Below are 25,826 nucleotides of genomic sequence, written 5' to 3'. Positions count from 1 at the left end.
ACGTTAGGCAACAAAACAAGTCTTAAAACATTTTTGAAAATTGAAATGATATCAAGTATCTTTTCTAACTACAATGGAATAAAACTAGAAATCAACAATGAGGAATTTTGGAAACTTTACAAACACATGAAAATTAAGCAATATGCACCTGAATGACCAGTGGGTCAATGAAGAAATTAAGAATGAAATTGAAAAAAGTCCTTGAAACAAATGATAATTGAAACACAATATACCAAAACCTGTGGGATACAGCAAAAGCAGTTCTAGGAGGGAAGTTTGTAGCTTTACTTTTGATTTGCATCAAAGAAATGCAAATCAAAAGTAAAGTGAGATATCATCTCACCTCGGTTAAAATGACATATCCCAAAGATAGGAAATAACAAACGCTGGTGAGGATATGGAGAGAGGGAACACTTATATACTATGGATGGTAGTATTAATTAGTACAACCACTATGGAGAATAGTTTGGAGGTTCCTCAAAAAACTAAAAATAGAGCTACCATGTAATCAGGCAATCCCACTGCTGGATATATACCCAAAAGAAAGGAAATCAGTATATTAAAGAGATATCTGCACTCCCATGTTTGTTGCAGGACTGTTTGCAGTAGCCAAGATTTGGAAGCAACCTAAGTGTCCATCACCAAATGAATCGCTAAAGAAAATGTGTTAATTAAACACAATCTAATAATCTAATTATACATAATCTAATAATAATAATTGTTTTATAATGTTTAATTTCTTGAGAAGTTACACCCCTCCTTTCATTTTTTAAAAAGGTTTTTTTCTGGTTATTCTTGATTACTTTTTCATATAACCTTTAAAATCAACTTGCCTAACTCCAGAAAATATCATAAAAAAAGAATAATCATGTCATTTGCAACAGCATGAATGGAACTGGAGGTTATTATGTTAAGTGAAACAAGCCAGGCACAGAAAGACAACACATGTTCTCACTTATTTGTGGGATCTAAAAATCAAAGCAATTGAACTCATGGAAATAAGAGGGTAGAAAAATGGTTACTAGAGGCTAGGAAGGGTAGTGGTGGGGTTGGGAGGGTGGTGATGGTTAATGGGTACAAAAATCTTAATTAGAAAGAATGAATAAGACCTCGTATTTGCTAGCACAGCAGGGTAGCTATAGTGAATAAAAATTGTACATTTTAAAATAACAAAAACAATATAATTAGATAACACAAAGGATGAATGCTTTAGGGGATGAATACCCCAGTTTTCATGTGATTATTATACATTTTATCCCTGTATCAAAACATCTCATATACCCCGTAAATATATGCACCTACTATGTATCCATAAAAATTAAAAAAGTAAAAGCATGTATGTTTTGATATGTGGCAAATGTTTTCTTCTAGTTTAATGTTGGTTTTTGATTTATTTTGTTTAGTCTTTGCATATAGTGTCTCTTGCTTTGCAGAAGGTTTATCTTCTTTAGTTAAATTGATAAATTTTTTCTTTTATTTCTGGATTTAGACTCTCCAGACTCTCCACACTTCCAAGTTACAAAAGAACTTACCATATTTTCTTCTAGTATTAGTATGCTTTTATATTTTTAAATTTATTTCTTTAATCCATTTGGATTTTGAGTTGATTTAAGGCATGAGGTTTCTATCAGTCCAAGGTTTTGTTTGTTGGTTCGTTTGTTTTTGAGACACTCTGTTGGCAAGGCTGGAGTGCAGTGGCGCAATCTCAGCTCATTGCAAGCTCCGCCTCCCGGGTTCACGTCATTCTTCTGCTACCACAACTGGCTAATTTTTTACATTTTTTTAGTGGAGACGGAGTTTCACCATGTTAGGCAGGATGGCCTCGATCTCCTGACCTCGTGATCCCCCTACCTCGTCCTCCCAAAGTGCTGGGATTACAGGCATGGGCAGCCGCGCCCAGCCAAGTTTTAAAAATACATCTTTTCCCTAGGTATTTGTGATACTACCTTTTTTATATAATAACTTTCCATATGTAGCTAACCTATTTTGTGGGTTTCTTAATTGTTTCATTGATCTTTCCTAATCTTCATGTGCCAATATCATACTGCTTTTTTAAAATCATCTTTTTATAAATGTTTAATTTCTTGAAGAATTACATGCCTCTTTGAACTTTTTAAAAAGTTTTTTCGGGTTATTGTTGGATTGCTTTTTCATATAACCTTTAAAATCAACTTAATTAAGTCCAAAAGAAAAGTTTTAATTTTTATTAGGAAACTGTTACCTGTGTTAGTTTAGTGTGAATTATTATCCTAATAATGTTGAGTAGTCTATCGAAGAACATAAGATGTCCTTTCATTAATTCAGTCTAGTTTTTTATATTTAGTAGTTGCTTAAAATACCTTCAAGCACTTTCCTGAAGTCTTCCTCATATAGATTCTGCATGTTTCTTGTTAGATTTATCTGTAGTGCCTTCTGATACACATACACACACACACACACACACACACACACACACACACACAGAGCTACTTTAGCATGAATATATATCCTGTGTTTCTGTATTAAGTAAGATTCTGAATTTGGGGCTTAGGCTCGTGTGTGTGTGTGTGTGTGTGTGTGTGTGTGTGTGTGTGTATTTTGCCAATAGCTTTTTTTTCTTGTGAGGTATTTGATGAATCAGTAATTTGGGAGAAAGTGATTCTTAGCATCTATGGGAATGATTATTAATTTTTATTCATATGTCTTTTTACATTATTGTTGCAAAAAAGTATGCAACATAACATTTATCCTCTCAACAGTTTCCAGGTGTACAATACAATATTGTCAACCACATGCACATTGTTGTGCAACAGACCCTCGTCCTGTCTCTCACACTCCCTAAACAACAATTTCCTACTTGCCACTCCCCCCAGCCCCTGACCATTACCATTTTACCTTCTGTTTCTATATTCTACTTATATACCTAGTAGGTGAAATCATGTAGTATTTGTCTTTTTTATAACGGCTTGTTTCACTTAACATAATGTCCTTAAGTTTCATCCATACTGTAGCATATAACAAGATTTCCTTCTTTTTCATTGCTGAATAGTATTCAATTGTATCCGTATACCATATTTTCTTCACCCATTCTTTCATTGATTGTCATTTAGGTTGTTTCTGACTCTTGGCTATTGTGAATAATGCTGCAATGAACATAAGTATGCAAATGTCTCTTCTAAGTCCTGCTTTCCGTTATTTTAGATATATATTCAGAAATTATATTTCTGGATTATATAGTAGTTTTATTTTTATTTTTTTGAGAAATCTTCATACCATTTTCCGTAGTTGCGGCACCATTTTACATTCCCACCAGCAGTGCAGAAAGGTTCCAATTTTTCTACATCCTTGCCAATATTTGTTATTTTTTGTTTTTTTCTGACAGTGGTCACCCTAAGAGGTGTGAAGTGATACTTCATTTTGATATAGATCTTTTTAAATGGTGAATATACTAATGTATTTTGTGATTTGGACCATCTTAGCATTCCTATAACAAATTCCACCAAGTCCTGATGTGTTGTGATTCTTTGCTCTTCTTTTTATTCTGTTCTTTGTAAAAAAAATTAATACTTTTTTAGTATAAGGTTTTTGTATTGGTATTCATAAGTGGGATTTTCCTGTAGAGAGAGAATGTATGTATGTGTGTGCAATCTTTATCAGATTTTGATATTGATGTTATACCAGATACAGAAAAGTTTTTAAATGTACATACAGGCAAAAATTGAGGCTATTTGAAAGCCTTCTTGAAACTTGAATCTTTTGCTTCTTCTCTATCCCAATTTCACAGCTTTATTGCAGGTCATAATCACTTCATACCTAGATTATTCAGTTAATCATCTAACTGACTTGATTTCATTGTCTCACCTCTCTTTAATTCACCCTTAGGTAACATCATGGACAATCTAAAATATACCTCCATTAATGTTTAGAAATATTTGCACATTCTTTTCCCTCTATCCCACATGTTAGTTTTTCATCTTGTCTCTGAAAATTGTTTATTCGTCATTCAAAACCTATTCTTTATACTTGTGTTTTCTCTAAATTGTCACCAAATCTCTTTCCCTAGAGTTCATCACACTTAGCCGCCTACTACTTTTGTATCTTCTATGATGTCACATCTTATTTTGGGACTTAAAAAATGTGTATCTTTCTCCACTACAAGATTCTGAACACTTTGAGGGCTCTGAACATGTGTCCCTAATAACTATCACAGTGTCTTACATAAAGTAGTTACTCAATAAGTGTTTTTTTTTAAGTTTTTAAAAAGATTTTTTTACCACAAATTATTGGGGTACAGGTGGTATTTGGTTACATGAGAAAGTAGTGGTGATTTGTGAGACTTTGGTGCACCCATCACCCAAGCAGTAAACACTGCACCATATTTGTAGTCTTTTTTTTTTTTTTTTGAGACGGAGTCTTGCTCTGTCGCCCAGGCTGGAGTGCTGTGGCCGGATCTCAGCTCACTGCAAGCTCCGCCTCCCGGGTTTAGGCCATTCTCCTGCCTCAGCCTCCTGAGTAGCTGGGACTACAGGCGCCCGCCACCTCACCCAGCTAATTTTTTGTATTTTTAGTAGAGACGGGGTTTCACCGTGTTAGCCAGGATGGTCTCGATCTCCTGACCTCGTGATCCGCCCGTCTCGGCCTCCCCATATTTGTAGTCTTTTATCCCTCTTCCTCTTTCCACTGTTTCCCCCAAGTTCCCAAAGTCCATTGTATCATTCTTATGCCTTTGCATCTTCATATCTTAGTTCCCACATATCAGTGAGAACATACGGTGTTTGGTTTTCCATTCCTGAGTTATGTCACTTAGAATAATAGTCTCCAATCTCATCCAGGTCACTGCAAATACTGTTAATTCCTTCCTTTTTATGGCTGCATTTTTATTCCATCATATATATGTAAAAAAATATATATATATATACACACAGACACACACACCGCAGTTTCTTCATCCACTCATTGATTGATGGGAGTTTGGGTTGGTTCCATGATTTTGCAATTGTGAAATGTGCTGCTATAAATGTGTGTGGAAGTATCTTTTTTGAATAATGATTTCTTTTCCTCTAGGTAGATACCCAGTAGTGGGACTGCTGGACCAAATGGTAGCGCTACTTTTAATTCTTTAAGGAATTTCCACCCTGTTTTCCATAGCGGCTCTACTAGTTTACATTCCCACCAGCAACGTAGAAGTGTTCTCTGTTCACCAATCCCGTGCCAACATCTACTGTTTTTTGATTTTTTGATTATGGCCATTCTTGCAGGAATAAGGTGATATCACATTATGGTTTTGATTTGCATTTCCCCGATCATTAGTGATAGTGAACATTTTTTTCATGTGTTTGTTGGCCATTTATATATCTTCTTTTGAGAATTGTCTATTCATGCCCTTAGCCCACTTTTTGATGAGATTGTTTGTTTTTTTCTTACTGATTTGAGTTCCTTGTAAATTCAGGATATAAGTCCTTTGTCAGATATATAGATTGTGAAGATTTTCTCCCACTTTGTGGGTTGTCTGTTTACTCTCCTGACTGTTCCTTTTGCCATGCAAAAGCTCTTTAGTTTAATTAGGTCCCAGCTATATATTTGTTTGATTGTATTTGCTTTTGGGTTCTTGGTCATGAAATCCTTGCCTAAGCCAATGTCTAGAAGGGTTTTTCCCATGTTATCATCTAGAATTTTTATAACTTCAGGTCTTAGGTTTAAGTCCTTAATCAATCTTCAGTTGATTTTTCTATAAGGTGAGAGATGAGGATCTCCTACATGTGGCTAGCCAATTATCCCAGCACCATTTGTTGAAAAGGGTATCTTTTCCCCACTTTATGTTTTCATTTGCTTTGTTGAAGATCAGTTGACTGTAAGTATTTGGGTTTATTTCCGGGTTCTCTATTCTGTTCCATTGTTCTATGTGCCTATTTTTATACCAGTACCATGCACATTCCATGTTCATGTATGGGTAGAATCAATGTTGTGGAAATGACCATACTGCCAAAAGCAATCTACGAATTCAATGCAATCTCATCAAAATACCACCATCATTCTTCACAGAATTAGAAAAAACAACCCTAAAATCTATGTGGAAGCAAAAAAGAGCCCGCATAGCCAAAGCAAGACTAAGCAAAAATAACAAATCTGGACACATCACACTACCTGATTTCAAACTATACTATAAGGCCATGGTTACCAAAACAAGTGTTTATTTGTACTTATTTTCATTTGCATGCCCTCTCCTGTACTGTTAAATGTGAGAACATTCATTCAGCAGACAAATTTCTTCCTTTCTGATGACTGTGGATTTACAGTACTTATGGACTGAATGAACCTTGTTGGTGAAATGAGGGTGAAATGCCCTTAAATTATGTTGTTAGTAGTTATATTCTACCCTTCATTTTTGTGCACTCTACTTTCTGTTGTCAGGGAGAATCCTGCTTTGTGGGGGTATAAATTTCCTTCTAGAATGATAAAATAAGGGTATCAGAGTTCAGCTAAGTTCTCTCTGCCTCTCAGTTGACTGAAGCTAGATTCTGTTACAGAGAGCATTTGTCCTGGCCTGAGGTACTCATGGTTTATTGCATGTGATCTGGTATGTGTTGTTGTTTCATGTTCTGCAGCATTTTGCTTCTCTTGATAGCAGACTGATTTTCATAAACAAGGTAACAGGAGTGGTTAAAGCTACGGTTGCTCTTTATCATTTATACATAGTAGGGATTCATGACCTACATCTCAATCCCATTTTAAAACTTTACTTGCAATTGTAAAATAGTAATATTAAGCAGATAATGAAAATTTATCAAACTGGATGCTTTGAATAGGTTTTATTCACAGCATTTGATTGCACAGTAAACTTTCATTTACTAGATTGGCAAATGTTTGATGCCTTAGGACTTAATAACTTGGTTTTCTCTTCCTTCCCTCAGGTTAACACTTTAAATTATTTGTTCATAAAATATAATTCACATGTTGGAAAAATCAATCCAAGTTTCTTTATTCTGTTTTCTTCACTTACATTATATACCCTTATTTCATTTGTAGCTACACATTTTTTAAGAGTAAAATTAACCCATAAATCCTGTCAGAATTGTAAGGTGCTAAGTATCCACAATTTTAACTAATTTTGGTACATTTTAAAGTGTTGTATGTTGTTATGTAAATTTGTTTTATCAGCAGATATCTTCTGCTTGGCATGTGTATGTTGTAGAATATTCATAAATACCGTTATTCATGTATTAAACCTTTATTTTCAGCTCTTGATTCTGCACAGAGTAGTTGGTCTACCAGTTACTCTCCAAGACCAACAGACAGCTGTTTCAGTTCTAGTTCAGATTTGGTAAGTTATGCTTGTTTCATCTATTAATATATGCTATATTAATTAATAATTATTTGTTTTTCTCATAGTTTACCTTTACCTTATAAAAATGTTGAGTCAAACAGTGTATGTAAAAATTAATATAAACAAAAAAGTAAACAAACAAAAATATATACAACTATTTAAAAATATAGAAAAGAAAAATGTAAACAAAAATGTAAAATAAAAATGTAAATGAGTACCATTCTTCACATTTGTAAAAATAATGCTTTTACTGCCATTTACAAAACACCTTTTATCCTTTTATCAGGATACATTATATATATATATACACACATATATATACATACACATAAACATGCACACACACACACATTATGTGTGTACAGTTTATCCTTGAACATTGCAGGGTTTAGGGATGCTGCTCAGTCAGAAATCTGAATAAAATGTTTGACTCTGCAAAACTTAACTACTAATAGCCTACTGTTGGCCAGAATCCTTACTGATAACATAAACAGTTGATTAACACATATTTTCTATGTTGTATATATTATATACTGTATTTATACAATAAAGTAAGCTAAAGAAAAGAAAATATTACTAAATATCTTAAGAAAGAGAAGATATATTTACTATTTATTAAGTAGGAATAGATCATCATAAAAGTCGCAATCCTCATCATCTTCATGTTGAGTAGGCTGAGGAGGAGAAGGGAGAGGCAGAGTTGGTCTTGCTGTCTCATTGGTAGCAGAGGCAGAAGAGGTGGAGGAGGTAGAATAGGGGCAGGAGAGGCAGGCACACTTGGTGCAACTTTGTGGCAATACATCATTATTTCTTTCTGAGTTTTGATTTTTCATTTCTCTAAAAATGTTTTTACATGGTACCAATCCTTCTTCTACTGTTTACTTTAGCTTCAGAGCCTGTATCATAGAAAGATCTGTGTCATAAAGAAGTCAAAAGAGGTCTTGAGTAATCAACACTTCTGCCAGATTGTCTAATGTCAGAGTTTTCTGGCACTGCTTCTTTTATGTCTTCTTCCTTGTCGTCTGTAACTGGTTCTTAAGTACTCATCTCCATCAAGTTGTCTTCTGTTAATTCCTCTGGAGGGTATTTATTAGCTCTTTAATTTTTGTAAGCTCCATATCTTGAAACCCTTCACCTTTCACCTTTTTTGCCATATCCACAATCTCTTTCATGATTTTCTTGATTAGCTCTTGTAAATCCTATGACATCATGTTCGATATCTGGAACAGTTTTCTCCTGCAGGGATTTCTTTTCCAAGTCTTGATGACTTTCATGGCTTTTTCTATAACAGTAATGGCATGTTCAATGGTATAATCCTTCCAAACGTTTATGATGTTCTCTCTCCTGGATTATCTTCCATTGCATTGGCCATCCTTTCCATAGAGCACAATGTATAATGAACCTTAAAGGTCAGTGTGACTCCCTGATCTAGGGGCTGAATTAGAGATGTTGTGCTTCAAAACATATAAACTACTTTGACGCCTTTGGTATTGAACTCATGGGATTCTGGGTGACCAGGGGCATTATCAATATCAAAATAACTTTAAAAGGCAGTCCGTTACTGGCAAAGCACATACTGACTTCAGGGACAAAGCACTGATGGAATCAATCCAGAAAAAGCGTTTTTGTTTTCCAGGCCTTCTTGTTGTATTACTGAGAGACTGGCAATTGGTGTTTATCCTTCCCTTCAAAATTTGAGGGCGAGCAGCTTTATAGATAAGGGCAATCTTTGTCATAAACCTGACTGCATTTGCACAAAACAGTAGAGTTAGCCTATCCCATCCTCCCTTTAAATCCTGGTGCTTGCTTCTCTTCCTAATAAATATCCTATGTGGCATGTTTTTTTTGTTTTTCTTTTCCTGAAATAGGGCACTTTTGTCTCCATTAAAAACTTGTTTTGGAAGATATCCATTTTCCTCAGTGATTTTTTTTGAAAGGCATCTGGGAATGTATCTGCTGCTTCTTGGTCTGCAGAAGCTGCTTTCCCTATTACCTTGATATTTTTTAAGCCAAAGCTCTTTCTAAAATTATCAAACCATCTTTTGCTGGCATTAAATTCTCCAGCATTAGATCTTTCAGCTTCCTTTTGCTTTAAGTTGTCATAGAATGGCTTCACTTTTTCTTGAATCACATTAGCGTCTGTAAGTATGCCTTTGTCATAGCAATCCTGCACCCACATAAAAGCTACATTTTTAATACAATGTAAAAAGGTATTTCACAAAAGTACATTTTCCTTCACAAGTTTCCTTTTCTTTCTTTTTTTAAAGAACTATACTTAGATTTAGCTTTTACTTGTGTATATGTAAACTCATGCACATGAGGCCTTAGAAATTCTAAGGAAGAGATGACTGTCCTTCAATAGCATGTTCTAAACACTATATTACAGTGTTCTCTATTTGTTAACTGGTTCCATTCCCTGAAAGAAAAGACCAAATAATGCATCTCCAAAGGATTCTGCTCATAATTACATTTTAAATGTATATGCATAAACATATTATAATAAGTACTTATGAACAAAGGTAAGAAATATCAGTTAACCAGGCATGATGGTTCCTGCTTGTAATCCCAGCATTTTGGGAGACTGAGCAAGCAATTGCTTGAGTCCAGGAGTTCGTGACCAGCCTGGACAACATGGCCAAAGCAAATACAAAAAATTAGTCAGACGTGGTGGTGTGTGCCTGTGGTCCCAGGAGGCTGAGGTGGAAGAATCACCTGAGCCTGGGAGGTTGAGGTCACCTTGAGCCATGATTGTGCCACTGCACTCCAGCCCAGGCAATGGAGTGAGATCCTGTCTCAAAAAAAAAAAAAAAAAAAAAAAAAATCAATAACATGTTATCAACACTAGATTACAAGGTTATCTATTTGTTAAACAGTTGAATTCTCTGAAAGAATATAACTCAAATTGCATCACTAAAGCACGCTTAGATTTACCTTTTATTTATTTTTTGTTGATGTATAATATTTATACATATTTAGTCAGGTATATATGATGTTTTGTTACATGACTCGAATGTGTTATGATCAAGCCAGAATATTTAGGATATCCATCACCTCGAGTATTTCTTTCTCTGTGTTGAGACCGTTTTAAGACATAGCTACTAGCTATTTTGAAATATATATTTGTTTTTAACTGTAGTTATTCTACTTTGCTATTAAACATTAGAACTTATTCTTTCTATCTAACAGTGTGTTTGTACCCATTAGCCAACCTCTCTTCGTCTCTCCCACCCCCTGACACTGACACCTTTCCCAGTCCCTGGTATCTATCATTCTACTCTCAACCTCCATGAGATCAACATTTTTAGTTCCCATATGTGAGTGAGAACATGTCATATTTGTCCTTCTGTACATGGTCCTTATGCTGGGTTTATGTATCTTAAAATGGTGGGAAACTGCAGCTGCAGACCCCAGTTTATAGTACATACCAAACAGTTCAAGCAATTAATTAATGCCATGACTTTTCTCTGCTTCTTGGGAGCACTTCCAGCATCACTAGTGGCATTTCATGTGGCTCCTTGGATGTTATTCAAGGTGTATGTTACTGCACTAAACATAGTGAAAAATATGCAAGAACCACAAGAGATCACTTTTTACTACAATATGCAATTTACCAGAGAGACTGCAACAGCAACAGGAGGTGGCTATGAAATCACTACAGTAGTACAGTATGTACTACAGTTAGTTTTATGCAGTCATGATTTAATACTGAATATTTGTTTACATTTCTCTATGTTTGTTTACATTTGTCTTGGTTGTAAATGGTGCCACTTATGGCGATGCTTATATGCAAAAATTTTGATAAATTTTAACTTTTCATAATAGATCTGTGTATATTTTACAGTAGTAAATTATAAAATAAACTAGTAACTACAGATATTTTATGCATTCATGATATACTTAACTTTTTCTTATTTTCTGAGTTTTTTCAAATTGCAACGAATCTCTAAAAAGTTTTCTAATGTATTTACTGAAGAAAAATGCACATATAATTGGACCTGTGCAGTTCAAACCTGTGTTGTTCAAGGGTCAACTGTGTATACACACATGATACATAATATATAAAAATATATAGAGATACATTTTCTTTCTTTTAAGAGACTTTTTAAAAGAACCCATTCACAATAATTAGAAATGTAAAATAACCAATAATATGTTCAAAAATAAACTCTTCACGTTTAGATGAAAACTGTAAAATGTTATTGAAAACTGAAACCTGAATAATTGGAGTGACATAGTATATTCTGAGTAGAAATGCTCCATTGCTGATAAATCACATGTTTAAATGGAATTCTCCTCCATTCATTCTTTCATCTTCATTTTGTTTACTTTTTGTCTCTAATTCACCATCCAAGCAGCTCTTGCTAAAGACACCAATGACTTCTATGTTGTTAAATTCATTGGATACTTTTGAATCTATCTCATAAGAACTCCTAATATTGGTATAAATTATTATTTTATTTTTTAAAAAACAATTTTAACTCTTCACTTTTGTGATAACACACTATCTTGTTTGTCTTCATATTTCTCTGAATGCTACTTCATGCCTTTGTCCACTTTTCCTCTACCCCCCATATAAATGTTGTGAAGTTTAGAATTTGACACAGGACAATCTTCTTCTGTTAACCTACACTCTAAACCCTAGGTGATGTTATACACTCCAGTGAATTTTGTGCTATCTGCATGATGACAGTTCTTAACTTTAAACTTTAGCCCTCATCTTTATTTAGATGTCCAATTTTCCATTGAACATATCTTTGATATTTCATAAAAATCTCCATTTCTTCATACCTCAAACTGAATATCCCCTGGTTCTCCACAAATGAGTTTTTCTGACATTTCCTATATCAGTAGATACCTTTCCTGTCCACTCACATGATCATGTCAGAAACTTAGTACTTAACTTTGTCCTTTCTTTTGCTGTCTCATCTACCTCATTCAATGAGATTCCTTCTGTCACTTCATCCAATCAAGTCAATGTTTTGTCTTGAACTACTGTGGTTGTTTCCTAAGATATCTGTCTACTATCACTCTTGCCCCACTTTCTTCTAGTTAGCAACTCTCACGATCTTTTGCAAACATAAATTGAATCATGTTATTTCCATGTGCAACTCTTTAGTGGATTCCTATTTTACTTTAGCGTCAATATCCCTTATAGTGACTACCAGCCATCTGCAATATGACCCTGGCTAACACCTTCAATTTCTTCTTGTGATCTCCCTCTCTCATCCTGCCCCACACTACTGACATTTCACTTTCCTTAGCTTGTCAGTGTCTTTTCTGCTTCAGATCTTTTATGCAATCTATTCCCTCTACCTTACTTTTATTCATCCTTCAGGTCTCATCTTAAACATGTCACTTATTAGAAAAGTCCCTCCCTTGCTCCCCAATCTAATTAGACCTATCAGTTATGTGCTCACAATGCCTCATATTTGTTCTTTAAAACACTTTTCTCGAATCATAATTATATATGCAAGTGTATGATTATTTGACCAACATCATTTCTACCCATCAGAATGTCTGCTCCAAGAGGGTCATATTATAGTTGCTAAATGAGTATTTGTTTGAATAAATAAATGCCTTGAGCTTGCTTTCTCTAATTTGTGCTGAGTCAGTTTTAATGCTATTTCATAGGCTTACTATTGCTGTTTCAGTGTCAATCAGCTAAAGCCTATACCCCTTTTTATATTTAGATTTTACATTAACTTTGTATTTTTAGCTTGAATAATGAATATTTTATATGATTTTCATTAAAAGAATATTTTCATTAATTCAATAATTAAAAGGTAAATTTTTCAAGAATTTTGAAAAATTTATGCTTAGAAAATTGAAATCTAGACCTATTAAAAGTTCTTAAAGTTTGTCCTTTTTTTTATTATTATTATACTTTAAGTTCTAGGGTACACATACATAATGTGCAGATTTGTTACATATGTATACATGTGCCATGTTAGTATGCTGCACCCATTAACTTGTCATTTGCATTAGGTACATCACCTAATGCTATCCTCCCCCCTCCCCCCATCCCCCAACCCACAACAGTCTCCGGTGTGTGATCCCCTTCCTGTGTCCAAGAGTTCTCATTGTTCAATTCCCACCTATGAATGAGAACATGCAGTGTTTGGTTTTCTGTCCTTGAGACAGTTTGCTGAGAATGATGGTTACCAGCTTCATCCATGTCCCTAAAAAGGACACGAACTCATCCTTTTTTATGGCTGCATAGTATTCCATGGTGCATATGTGTCACATTTTCTTTTATTTATTTATTTATTATTATTATACTTTAAGTTCTAGGGTACATGTGCATAACGTGCAGGTTTGTTACATATGTATACTTGTGCCATGTTGGTGTGCTGCACCCATCAACTCATCAGCACCCATCAATTCGTCATTTATATCAAGTATAACTCCCAGTGCAATCCCTCCCCCTCCCCCTCCCCCCCCCATGATAGGCCCCAATGTGTGATATTCCCCTTCCTGAGGCCAAGTGATCTCATTGTTCAGTTCCCACCTATGAGTGAGAACATGCGGTGTTTGGTTTTCTGTTCTTGTGATAGTTTGCTAAGAATGATGGTTTCCAGCTGCATCCATGTCCCTACAAAGGACACAAACTCATCCTTTTTTATGGCTGCATAGTATTCCATGGTGTATATGTGCCACATTTTCTTAATCCAGTCTGTCACTGATGGACATTTGGGTTGATTCCAAGTCTTTGCTATTGTGAATAGTGCTGCAGTAAACATACGTGTACATGTGTCCTTATAGCAGCATGATTTATAATCCATTGGGTATATACCCAGTAGTGGGATGACTGGGTCATATGGTACGTCTAGTTCTAGATCCTTGAGGAATTGCCGTACTGTTTTCCATAATGGTTGTACGAGTTTACAATCCCACCAACAGTGTAAAAGTATTCCTATTTCTCCACATCCTCTCCAGCACCTGTTGTTTCCTGACTTTTTAATGATTGCCATTCTAACTAGTGTGAGATGGTATCTGATTGTGGTTTTGATTTGCATTTCTCCGATGGCGAGTGATGATGAGCATTTTTTCATGTGTCTCTTGGCTGTATGCATGTCTTCTTTTGAGAAATGTCTGTTCATATCCTTTGCCCACTTTTTGATGGGGTTGTTTGTTTTTTTCTTGTAAATTTGTTTGAGTTCTTTGTAGGTTCTGGATATTAGCCGTTTGTCTGATGAGTAGATTGCAAAAATTTTCTCCCATTCTGTAGGTTGCCTGCTCGCTCTGATGTTAATTTCTTTTACTGTTTAGAAGCTCTTTAGTTTAATTGGATCCCATTTGTCATTTTTGGCTTTTGTTGCCATTGCTTTTGGTGTTTTAGACATGAAATCTTTGCCCATGCCTATGTCCTGAATGGTATTACCTACGTTTTCTTCTAGGGTTTTTATGGTATTAGGTCTAACATTTAAGTCTCTAATCCATCTTGAATTAATTTTCGTATAAGGAGTAAGGAAAGGATCCAGTTTCAGCTTTCTACTTATGGCTAGCCAATTTTCCCAGCACCATTTATTAAATAGGGAATCCTTTCCCCATTGCTTGTTTTTCTCAGGTTTATCAAAGATCAGATGTTTGTAGATGTGTAGTATTATTTCTGAGGACTCTGTTCTGTTCCATTGGTCTATATCTCTGTTGTGGTACCAGTACCATGCTGTTTTGGTTACTGTAGCCTTGTAGTATAGTTTGAAGTCAGGGAGCGTGATGCCTCCAGCTTTTTTCTTTGGGCTTAGGATTGTCTTGGCAATGCGGGCTCTTTTTTGGTTCCATATAAACTTTAAAGCAGTTTTTTCCAATTCTGTGAAGAAACTCAATGGTAGCTTGATGGGGATGGCATTGAATCTATAAATCACCTTGGGCAGTATGGCCATTTTCACGATATTGATTCTTCCTATCCATGAGCATGGTATGTTCTTCCATTTGTTAGTGTCCTCTTTGATTTCACTGAGCAGTGGTTTGTAGTTCTCCTTGAAGAGGTCCTTGACATCCCTTGTAAGTTGGATTCCTAGGTATTTTATTCTCTTTGAAGCAATTGTGAATGGAAGTTCATTCATGATTTGGCTCTCTGTTTGTCTGTTACTGGTGTATAAGAATGCTTGTGATTTTTGCACATTAATTTTGTATCCTGAGACTTTGCTGAAGTTTCTTATCAGCTTAAGAAGATTTTGGGCTGAGACAATGGGGTTTTCTAAATATTCAATCATGTCATCTGCAAAGAGGGACAAATTGACTTCTTCTTTTTCTAACTGAATTCCCTTGATTTCTTTCTCTTGCCTCATTGCCCTAGCCAGAACTTCCAACACTATGTTGAATAGGAGTGGTGAGACAGGGCATCCCTGTCTTGTGCGTTTTCCAAAGGAATTTTTCCAGTTTTTGCCCATTAAGTATGATATTGGCTGTGGGTTTGTCATAAATAGCTCTTATTATTTTGAGATACGTTCCATCAATACCGAATTTATTGAGCGTTTTTAGCATGAAGGGCTGCTGAATTTTGTCAAAAGCCTTTTCTGCATCTATTGAGATAATTATGTGGTTTTTGTCTTTGGTTCTGTTTATATGCTGGATTACGTTTATTGATTTGCGAATGTTGAACCAGCCTTGCATCCCAGGGATGAAGCCCACTTGATCATGGTGGATAAGCTTTTTGCTGTGTTGCTGGATCCGGTTTGCCAGTATTTCATTGAGGATTTTTACATCGATGTTCATCAGGGATATTGGTCTAAAATTCTCTTTTTTTGTTGTGTCTCTGCCAGGCTTTGGTATCAGGATGATGTTGGCCTCATAAAATGAGTTAGGGAGGATTCCCTCTTTTTCTATTGATTGGAATAGTTTCAGAAGGAATGGTACCAGCTCCTCCTTGTACCTCTGGTAGAATTCAGCTGTGAATCCATCTGGTCCTGGACTTCTTTTGGTTGGTAGGCTATTAATTATTGCCTCAATTTCAGAGCCTGCTATTGTTCTATTCAGGGATTCAACTTCTTCCTGGTTTAGTCTTGGAAGAGTGTAAGTGTCCAGGAAATTATCCATTTCTTCTAGATTTTCTAGTTTATTTGCATAGAGGTGTTTATAGTATTCTCTGATGGTAGTTTGTATTTCTGTGGGGTCGGTGGTGATATCCCCTTTATCATTTTTCATTGTGTCTATTTGATTCTTCTCTCTTTTCTTCTTTATTAGTCTTACTAGCGGTCTATCAATTTTGTTGATCTTTTCAAAAAACCAACTCCTGGATTCATTGATCTTTTGGAGAGTTTTTTGTGTCTCTATCTCCTTCAGTTCTGCTCTGATCTTAGTTATTTCTTGCCTTCTGCTAGCTTTTGAATGTGTTTGCTTTGCTTCTCTAGTTCTTTTAATTGTGATGTTAGAGTGTCAATTTTAGATCTTTCCAGCTTTCTCTTGTGGGCATTTAGTGCTATAAATTTCCCTCTATACACTGCTTTAAATGTGTCCCAGAGATTCTGGTATGTTGTATCTTTGTTCTCATTGGTTTCCAAGAACATCTTTATTTCTGCCTTCATTTCGTTATGTACCCAGTAGTCATTCAGGTGCAGGTTGTTCAGTTTCCATGTGTTTGAGCGGTTTTGATTGAGTTTCTTAATCCTGAGTTCTAATTTGATTGCACTGTGGTCTGAGAGACAGTTTGTTATAATTTCTGTTCTTTTACATTTGCTGAGGAGTGCTTTACTTTGAATTATGTGGTCATTTTTGTAATAAGTGTGATGTGGTGCTGAGAAGATTGTATATTCTGTTGATTTGGGGTGGAGAGTTCTATCGATGTCTATTAGGTCTGCTTGCTGCAGAGATGAGTTCAATTCCTGGATATCCTTGTGAACTTTCTGTCTCGTTGATCTGTCTAATGTTGACAGTGGAGTGTTGAAGTCTCCCATTATTATTGTATGGGAGTCTAAGTCTCTTTGTAAGTCTCTAAGGACTTGCTTTATGAATCTGGGTGCTCCTGTATTGGGTGCATAAATATTTAGGATAGTTAGCTCTTCCTGTTGAATTGATCCCTTTACCATTATGTAATGGCCTTCTTTGTCTCTTTTGATCTTTGATGGTTTAAAGTCTGTTTTATCAGAGACTAGGATTGCAACCCCTGCTTTTTTTTGTTCTCCATTTGCTTGGTAGATCTTCCTCCATCCCTTTATTTGGAGCCTATGTATGTCTCTGCATGTGAGATGGATCTCCTGAATACAGCAGACTGATGGATCCTGACTCTTTATCCAGTTTGCCAGTCTGTGTCTTAATTGGAGCATTTAGTCCATTTACGTTTAAGGTTAATATTGTTATGTGTGAACTTGATCCTGCCATTATGGTATTAACTGGTTATTTTGCTCGTTAGTTGATGCAGTTTCTTCCTAGCCTCGATGGTCTTTACATTTTGGCATGTTTTTGCAATGGCTGGTACCGGTTGTTCCTTTCCATGTTTAGGGCTTCATTCAGGGTCTCTTGTAAGGCAGACCTGGTGGTGATAAAATCTCTCTAAGCATTTGCTTATCTGTAAAGGATTTTATTTCTCCTTCACTTATGAAACTTAGTTTGGCTGGATATGAAATTCTGGGTTTAAAATTCTTTTATTTAAGAATGTTGAATATTGGCCCCCACTCTCTTCTGGCTTGTAGAGTTTCTGCCGAGAGATCTGCTGTTAGTCTGATGGGCTTCCCTTTGTGGGTAACCTGACCTTTCTCTCTGGCTGCCCTCAAGATTTTTTCCTTCATTTCAACTTTGGTAAATCTGACAATTATATGTATTGGAGTTGCTCTTCTCAAGGAGTATCTTTGTGGCGTTCTCTGTATTTCCTGAATTTGAATGTTGGCCTGCCGTACTAGGTTGGGGAAGTTCTCCTGGATGATATCCTGAAGAGTGTTTTCCAACTTGATTCCATTTTCTCCCTCACTTTCAGACACCCCAATCAGACGTAGATTTGGTCTTTTTACATAATCCCATACTTCTTGCAGGCTTTGTTCATTTCTTTTTCTTCTTTTTTCTTTAGATTTCTCTTCTCACTTCATTTCATTCATTTGATCCTCAATCGCTGATACTCTTTCTTCCAGTTGATTGAGTCAGTTACTGAAACTTGTGCATTTGTCACGTATTTCTTGTGTCATGGTTTTCATCTCTGTGAGTTCGTTTATGGCCTTTTCTGCATTAATTATTCTGGTTATCAATTCTTCCACTCTTTTTTCAAGATTTTTTGTTTTTTTGCACTGGGTACATAATTCCTCCTTCAGCCCTGAGAAGTTTGATGGTCTGAAGCCTTCTTCTCTCATCTCGTCAAAGTCATTCTCTGTCCAGCTTTGATCTGTTGCTGGCGATGAGCTGCATTCCTTTGGAGGGGGAGATGCACTCTGATTTTTTGAATTTCCAGCTTTTCTGCCCTGCTTTTTCCCCATCTTTGTGGTTTTATCTGCCTCTGGTCATTGATGATGGTGATGTACTGATGGGGTTTTGGTGTAGGTGTCTTTTCTATTTGTTAGTTTTTCTTCTAACAGTCAGGACCCTTAGCTGTAGGTCTGTTGGAGATTGCTTGAGGTCCACTCCAGACCCTGTGTGCCTGGGTGTCAGCAGCAGAGGCTGCAGAAGATAGAATACTGCTGAACAGCAAGTGTACCTGTCTGATTCTTGCTTTGGAAGTTTCCTCTCAGGGGTGTACTCCACTGTGTGAGGTGTGGGGTGTCAGTCTGCCCCTAGTGGAGGATGTCTCCCAGTTAGGCTACTCAGGGGTCAGGGACCCACTTGAGCAGGCAGTCTGTCCCTTCTCAGATCTCAACCTCCGTGTTGGGAGATCCACTGCTCTCTTCAAAGCTGTCAGACAGAGTCGTTTGCATCTGCAGAGGTTTCTGCTGCTTTTGTTGTTGTTTTTGTTGTTGTTGTTGTTGTTTAGCTGTGCCCTGTCCCCAGAGGTGAAGTCTATAGAGACTGGCAGGCCTCCTTGAGCTGCTGTGAGCTCCTCGCCGTTCAATCTTCCCAGGGCTTTGTTTACCTACTTAAGCCTCAGCAATGGTGGGTACCCCTCTCCCAGCCTCACTGCTGCCTTGCAGTTAGATTGCAGACTGCTGTGCTAGCAATGAGGAAGGCTCCCTGGGCGTGGGACCCTCCCAGCCAGGTGTGGGATATAATCTCCTGGTGTGCCCGTTTGCTTAAAGTGCAGTATTGGGGTGGGAGTTACCTGATTTTCCAGGTGTTGTGTGTCTCCATTCCCCTGGCTAGGAAAAGGGATTCCCTTCCCCCTTGCGCTTCCCAGGTGAGGCGATGCCTCACCCTGCTTCAGCTCTTGCTGGTCGGGCTGCAGCAGCACCGATTGTCCGGCACTCCCTAGTGAGATGACCCCAGTACCTCAGTTGAAAATGCAGAAATCCCGTGTTCTGTGTTGCTCTCTCTGGGAGCTGAAGACTGGAGCTGTTCGTATTCGGCCATCTTGCTCCACCCCTCCAGTTTACCAGTGTTTTATTGAGGATTTTTGCATCAAAGTTAATCAGGAGTATTGTTCTAAAATTCTGTTTTTTTGTTGTGTCTCTGCCAGGCTTTGGTATCAGGATGATGCTGGCCTCATAAAGTGAGTTAGGGAGGATTCCCTCTTTTTCTATTGACTGTAATAGTTTAAGAAGGAATGGTACCAGCTCCTCCTTGTACCTTTGGTAGAATTTGGCTGTGAATCCGTCTAGTCCTGGACTCTTTTTGGTTGGTAGGATATTAATTATTGCCTCACTTTCAGAGCCTGTTATTGATCTATTCAGGGATTCAACTTCTTCCTAGTTTAGTCTTGGGAGGGTGTATGTGTCCAGGAATTTACCATTTCTTCTAGTTTTTCTAGTTTATTTGTGTAGAGGTGTTTATAGTATTCTCTCATAGTAGTTTGTATTTCTGTGGGATTGATGGTGATATCCGCTTTATGATTTTTTGTTGCTTCTTTTTGATTCTTCTCTCTTTTCTTCTTTATTAGTCTTGCTAGCAGCCTATCAAGTTTGTTGCTCTTTTCCAAAAACCAGCTTCTGGATTCATTGATTTTTTTGAAGAATTTTTTGTGTCTCTGTCTCCTTCAGTTCTACTCTGATCTTAGTTATTTCTTCCCTTCTGCTAGCTTTTGAATTTATTAGTTTTTGCTTCTCTAGTTCTTTTAATTATGATGTTAGGGTGTCAATTTTTGATCTTTCCTGCTTTCTTTTGTGGGCATTTAGTGCTATAAATTTCCCTCTACACACTGTTTTAAATGTGTCCCAGAGATTCTGGTATGTTGTGTCTTTGCTCTCACTGGTTCCAAGGAACATCTTTATTTCTGCATTCATTTCGTCATGTACCCAGTAGTCATTCAGGAGCAGGTTGTTTAGTTTCCATGTAGTTGAGAGGTTTTGAGTGAGTTTCTTAATCCTGAGTTCTAGTTTGATTGCACTGTGGTCTGAGAGAAGGTTTGTTATAATTTCTGTTCTTTTACAGTTGCTGAGAAGTGCTTTAGTTCCAACTGTTTGGTCAATTTTGGAATAAGTGCCATGTGGTGCTGACAAGAATATTGATTCTATTGATTTTACGTGGAGAGTTCTGTAGATGTCTATTAGGTCTGCTTGGTGCAGAGATGAGTTCAATTCCTGGATATCCTTGTTAACTTTCTGTCTTATTGATCTGTCTAATTATGACAGTGGGGTGTTAAAGTCTCCCATTATTTTTATGTGGGTGTGTAAGTCTCTGTAGGTCTCTAAGGACTTGCTTTATGAATCTGGGTGTTCCTCTATTGGGTGCATATATATTTAGGATAATTACCTATTCCTGCTGAATTGATCCCTTTACTATTATGTAATGGCTTTCTTTGTCTCTTTTTATCTTTGTTCGTTTAAAGTCTGTTTTATCACAGACTAGGATTGCAACCCCTGCCTTTTTTTGTTTTCCACTTGCTTGGTAGATCTTCCTCCATCCCTTTATTTTGAGCCTATGTGTGTCTCTGCACTTGAGATGGATCTCCTGAATACAGCACACTGATGGGTCTTGACCCTTCTTTTTTTTTTTTTTTTGAGATGGAGTCTCACTCTGTTGCCCAGGCTGGAGTTTGGTGACTGGATCTCGGCTCACTGCAAGCTCCGCCTTCCGAGTCTACGCCATTCTCCTGCCTCAGCCTCCTGAGTAGCCGGGATTACAGGTGCCGGCCACCTCACCCAGCTAGTTTTTTTGTATTTTTTAGTGGAGATGGGGTTTCACCGTGTTAGTCAGGATGGTCTCGATCTCCTGACCTTGTGATCCGCCCACCTCCACCTTCCAAAGTGCTGGGATTACAAGCTTGAGCCACCGCACCCAGGCGGTCTTGACTCTTTATCCAATTTGCCAATCTGTGTCTTTTAATCGGAACATTTAGTCCATTTACATTTAAGGTTAATATTGTTATGTGTGAATTTGATCCTGTCATTATGATGTTAGCTGGTTATTTTGCTCGTTAGTTGATGCAGTTTCTTCCTAGCATTGATGGTCTTTACAATTTGGCATGTTTTGGCAGTGGCTGGTACCAGTTATTCCTTTCCCTGTTTAGTGCTTCCTTCAGGAGCTCTTGTAGGGCAGGCCTGATGGTGACAAAAATCTCTCAGCATTTGCTTTTCTGTAAAGGATTTTATTTCTCCTTCACTTATGAAGCTTCGTTTGGCTGGATATGAAATTTTGGGTTGAAAATTCTTTCCTTTAAGAATATTGAATATTGGCCCCCACTCTCTTCTGACTTGTAGAGTTTCCGCCAAAGCTTCTACTGTTAGTCTAATGGGCTTCCCTTTGTGGGTAACCTGACCTTTCTCTCTGACTGCCCTTAACATGTTTTACTTCATTTCAACTTTGGTGAATCTGACAATTATGTGTATTGGAGTTGCTCTTCTCGAGGAGTATCTTTGTGGCGTTCTCTGTATTTCCTGAATTTCAACGTTGGTCTGCCTTGCTAGTTTGGGGAAGTTCTCCTGGATAATAACCTGAAGTGTGTTTTCCAGCTGGGTTCCATTCTCCCCGTCACTTTCAGGTACACCAATCAGACATAGATTTGGTCTTTTCACATAGTCCCATATTTCTCGGAGGCTTTGTTTGTTTCTTTTTACTCTTTTCTATCTAAACTTCTCTTCTTGCTTCATTTCATTCATTTGATCTTGAATCACTGATACCCTTTCTTCCAGTTGATTGATCAGCTACTGAAGCTTGTGCATTCATCATGTAGTTCTCTTGCCATGGTTTTCAGCTCCATCAGGTCATTTAAGGACTTTCCTACACTGGTTATTATAGTTAACCATTCATCTAATCTTTTTTTGAGGGTTTTAGCTTCTTTGCGATGGGTTCGAACTTCCTCCTTTAGCTCAGAGAAGTTTGATCATCTGAAGTCTTCTTCTCTCAACTCGTCAAAGTCATTCTTTGCCCAGCTTTGTTCTGTTGCTGGCAAAGAGCTGCGTGCCTTTGGAGGGGGAGAGGTGCTCTAATTTTTAGAATTTTCAACTTTTCTGCTCTGTTTTTTCCCCATATTTGTGGTTTTATCTACCTTTGGTCTTTGATCATGGTGACATACAGATGGGGTTTTGGTGTGGATGTTCTTTCTGTTTGTTAGTTTTCCTTCTAACAGTCAGGACCCTCAGCTGCTGGTCTGTTGGAGTTTGCTGGAGGACCACTCCAGACCCTGTTTGCCTGGGTATCAGCAGCAGGGGCTGCAAAACAGCGAATATTGCTGAACAGCAAATGTTGCTGCCTGATCGTTCCTCTGGAAGCTTCATCTCAGAGGGTTACCCAGCTGTGTAAGGCATCAGCCTGCCCCTACTGGGGGTGCCTCCCAGTTAGGCTCCTCGGGGGTCAGGGACCCACTTGAGGAGGCAGTCTCTCCGTTCTCAGATCTCAAACTCTACGCTGGGAGAACCACTACTCTCTTCAGAGCTGTGAGACAGGGACATTTAAGTCTGCAGAGGTTTCTGCTGCCTTTTGTCTGGCTATGCCCTGCCCCCAGAGGTGGAATCTATAGAGGCAGGCAGGCCTCCCTGAGCTGTGATGGGCTCCACCCGGTTGGAGCTTCCTGGCTGCTTTGTTTACCTACTCAAGCCTTAGCAATGGTGGGTGCCCCTCTCCCAGCCTTGCTGAAGCCTTGAAGTTGGATCTCAGACTGCTGTGCTAATATTGAGCGAGGCTTTGTGGGCGTGGGACCCTCCAAGCCAGGGGCAGGATATAATCTCCTGGTGTGCCATTTGCTAAGACCTTTGGAAAAGTGCAGTATTGGGTGGGAGTGACCCGATTTTCCAGGTGCCGTCTGTCACCACTTCCCTTGGCTAGCAAAGGAAATTCCCTGACCCCTTGCACTTCCTGGGTGAGGTATTGCCCCACCCTGCTTCAGCTCACTCTTGGTGGGCTGCACCCACTGTCCTGCCCCCACTGTCCAACATGCCCCAGTGAGATTACCCCAGTACCTTAATTGGAAATGCTGAAATCACCTGTCTTCTGCCTCGCTCATGCTGGGAGCTGTAGACTGGAGCTGTTCCTATTCAGCCATCTTGGAGCCGCATGATCAAAGTTTGTCTTTTTATCTAACAGTTGAGATATGTATTGCTTATGTATTGCTACTTAACTTTTCTTTTGTCTGTTTAATTTCTTGTTACCTGATGCTCTTCTTATGTTATGTTATCTTCGTAAGATAATATTTATATATATTGGACTGGGCCCATAAAAAGTATACAAGTAGTTCTTTTTTACTTAATGAGTCAATAAATAATTGAATAAGTTATATGTGTTAGCTGTTCCTTCAAAGGTACTTCTTCTAGTCTACTCTTTTTAAGTGGAGGAAGTGTGCTGCATATCATTTCTTCTGTTTGTGGAGATATAATAGAGCCTGTGTTTATAGGGACTAATAAAAGACAAAATTTATCTTCTCCATTTTACCTCTTTGCATTTTTATTACAAAGATTATTACTGTTACTGCTATTTTAAAATTCATAGCCTCCTGGGATGTATGGCAGATTATTATTTGAAGACTCTTTGATGATATACTTGGCTTGATTTGTAACTTGCCAAACTCTCTTCTGTATGTAGAAATTTTCTATAGTAGTGATTTTAAGGATATATCGTTTGAAGTGATTTAATGCATTTTAAAAATGTAAGCATGGTTTATAGCAAAATTATTAATTTCTTTTTAGCCATCTGAAGATGAAGATCAAATATCACAGCACATTGAAGATTCAAATAGGATGCCCATCAAAACCAAGGAAAAAACGAATAATTTTTATGTAGAAAGAATGGCAAAAGTTTCAGGTGATGGGATTGTTAAAAACAATGACAAAATTCACAAACAGAATGAGAATTTCTATCAGTTCTCAGTGAAAAATGATACAGATCAGTTTCCACAGTCACAGTGTAATTCAGCACACATTTTGCAGGACAAAACCAGTGATAACTGCATTCTGCAGCCTGCAAGATGTGATGCAGGGGTACAAACAGAGAGTGAATCTGTAATGGAGGAAAAATTAGATGCTGCCATACAGTGTGATCTAATTTCAAAATGTACATGTAGAAGTGATGTTTCTCTTTGCAACCTTGAAAGGTGCAGTGAAAATATTAAGGCAGATACCACTGGAGGGCAGGAAATCCTTAAGAACAACTAATATTCTAAAATCTCTACCTAGGATGTAGAATTTCACTTGCCCTTAGAAAACAATAGTAAATGTTGAAAATTTCATTAACATGATAAGAAATGAGAAAATGTAGCTAAGCACAAGCTGACAGTCTTCAGAGAGTATATTCATGGTTCATGTTAAAACATTTTAATATTATTAATGTATGTATTTAATTTGTATGTAGCCATTTCCTTAATAGCTTTGGTATATGGTAGAGTTTTTAGAAAATAATATATTTGTAAATTTACTAGCATTCTTATGTGATTATTCAGTATATTATAATGATATGCTGTTATTTATGGATTAAAATATGCTTAATTGCTTCCTTCCTTGTTGCATTTATTTTAATATTCTTTGCAGTTGCATTTTCTGGCAAAAATGCTCTCTTTTAAGACTTTAAGATAGAAAATAATACCTAATATATTTTATGTCCTCATTATAATAATTGTGTTAACTACTTCTCTTTATTATAGTCCTATTTAAAAATTCTAGCATTAATTTGTAGATAATACATGTCTTTGATTTGCATAAAATAGTTTTTTTGTTGGTGCTGGTATTAATTCAAAGGAAAATGTTCTGTAGGACGAGAATATGTTTTAATGCTTTTATAAAAGATTTGTTTGAAATTGAAAAAAAGATTTTTTTTTTTTTTTTTTTTTTTTTTTGAGACGGAGTCTTGCTCTGCCGCCCAGGCTGGAGTACAGTGGCCGGCTCTCAGCTCACTGCAAGCTCCGCCTCCCGGGTTCACGCCATTCTCCTGTCTCAGCCTCCCGAGTAGCTGGGACTACAGGCGCCCGCCTCGTCGCCCGGCTCGTTTTTTGTATTTTTTAGTAGAGACGGGGTTTCACCGTATTAGCCAGGATGGTCTCGATCTCCTGACCTCGTGATCCGCCCGTCTCGGCCTCCCAAAGTGC

At 37.3% G+C, this 25,826-nt stretch overlaps 1 protein-coding gene across 1 annotated transcript in view; it reads left to right on the top strand.

Annotated features, from left to right (window-relative positions):
* The window catches only part of CUNH12orf40 (chromosome unknown C12orf40 homolog), a 109,086-nt gene extending 83,552 nt beyond the window's left edge, over window positions 1-25,534 (top strand). The window contains exons 12-13 of the mRNA XM_033222428.1: window positions 7,218-7,300; window positions 24,436-25,534. Of these exons, the coding sequence (XP_033078319.1) occupies window positions 7,218-7,300; window positions 24,436-24,900 (548 nt within the window). The 3' untranslated portion in view covers window positions 24,901-25,534. The remainder of the gene's footprint in view (window positions 1-7,217; window positions 7,301-24,435) is intronic.
* The last annotated feature ends 292 nt before the right edge of the window (window positions 25,535-25,826 follow it).

This window comes from Trachypithecus francoisi, unplaced genomic scaffold (genome assembly GCF_009764315.1).
Source record: "Trachypithecus francoisi isolate TF-2019V2 unplaced genomic scaffold, Tfra_2.0 Lachesis_group11, whole genome shotgun sequence".
In the NCBI taxonomy this organism is placed as follows: domain Eukaryota; kingdom Metazoa; phylum Chordata; class Mammalia; order Primates; family Cercopithecidae; genus Trachypithecus; species Trachypithecus francoisi.
The sequence above is the reverse complement of the archived record's forward strand: the minus strand, read 5'-3'. Positions and strand labels throughout refer to the sequence as shown.